The sequence below is a fragment of the Trichechus manatus genome, unplaced genomic scaffold (assembly GCF_000243295.1).
Source record: "Trichechus manatus latirostris isolate Lorelei unplaced genomic scaffold, TriManLat1.0 scaffold00029, whole genome shotgun sequence".
NCBI classification, from domain to species: Eukaryota; Metazoa; Chordata; class Mammalia; order Sirenia; family Trichechidae; genus Trichechus; species Trichechus manatus.
The window spans coordinates 1,084,013-1,085,147 of NW_004443965.1; the positions used below are offsets into that span (position 1 = coordinate 1,084,013).

General features: G+C 68.0%; 1 protein-coding gene across 1 annotated transcript in view; it reads left to right on the top strand.

Annotated features, from left to right (window-relative positions):
* Positions 1 to 377: 377 nt before the first annotated feature.
* The window catches only part of SSBP2 (single stranded DNA binding protein 2), a 319,116-nt gene continuing 318,358 nt past the window's right edge, over positions 378 to 1,135 (top strand). Inside the window, exon 1 of the mRNA XM_004374454.2 lies at positions 378 to 543. Coding sequence (XP_004374511.1) covers positions 482 to 543 — 62 coding nt within the window. The 5' untranslated portion in view covers positions 378 to 481. The remainder of the gene's footprint in view (positions 544 to 1,135) is intronic.

The window sequence follows — 1,135 nt, forward strand, 5'->3', positions numbered from 1 at the left end:
GCCAGAGACTCCAGGCCGCACTTTCCCCTCCTCCCGGCGCCTTCTCTCCAGTGAGGAGCCGAGCGCGGGCGGCGCGGGGGGAGGGGAGGCGGTGGAGAGAACAGCCAGTTGTTTAAAATCCTTCTAGAGCAGTTTCTAATTCCCCCCTTGCGCCGGGGTTCGGAGGGGGGAGGGGGGAAGAAGAGCGGGAGGAGGGAGGAGAGAGGAGAGGGAAGGAGGGAGGGAGGGACCCACCAAGGGAGGGAAGTAGGGAGGGGACTGCCGCTTAGGCTGTAGCAGCCACCCCGCGTTTCGGAAGGCCGGAGGGAGGGGGAGGCCTGTCAGTCTCGCGCGTTGCCTGGGCGAAGAGGGGTGGAGCTTTGGCGTGGGGCGGCCAATAGTGGGGGTGGCTGCGTGGGTCGCCATGGGGACGGGGCTGTTCCCGGGGAGGCTGTGATGGGTTGACAGGTGCGTGACAGTGGGAGCTGCTCTCGGCACAAGCATGTACGGCAAAGGCAAGAGTAACAGCAGCGCCGTCCCGTCCGACAGCCAGGCCCGGGAGAAGTAAGTGTCTCCGCTTCTCACCCACCTCCGCCTTCACACGCGCGCACACACACGCACGCACTCGTACACTCTCTGAGACACAGACACACAGACACTCTCCGCCCGGGGAGAGCCGGGGGTGTGATGGCAGGAGGAGGGGTGCGCGAGGTGGGGGCGTGTGGTGCGGGGAGTGGTGTTTTCCCAGGAGGGGCTTGCGCGAGGCGGGCGGCCGTGGGGGGCTGTCTGCGGGAGGGAACGAGTGTGCTGGGGGCGGCGGTGGTGCTGGTGGTGAGGATGGAAACTTGTTTGGGTGATTGAGGGAAATAACCCGCGGGTTTATCTTCTCACAAAGTAACTTTAGAGCTGGGGTCCGGGGCTGCGGAGACCCGGAGAGCCGCCGGGGGTCGTAGGGAGACAGAAGCTGCGGCGAGGAGGGCGCGCCCTGGGAATGTGGGTGTTTGGAGGGTGGGCTGGGGTCGGGGCGGGGAATGCGCGGGGTGCCACGGCGGGGGTTCGGGGGCTGGGGCTTGGGTCCAGCTGCGTCGGGCGAGGCCAGGGCGGCCGTTTCGGGAGCGCAGCGGGCGGAAGCCGGGCGCGGAGCGGCCGAGCGGGG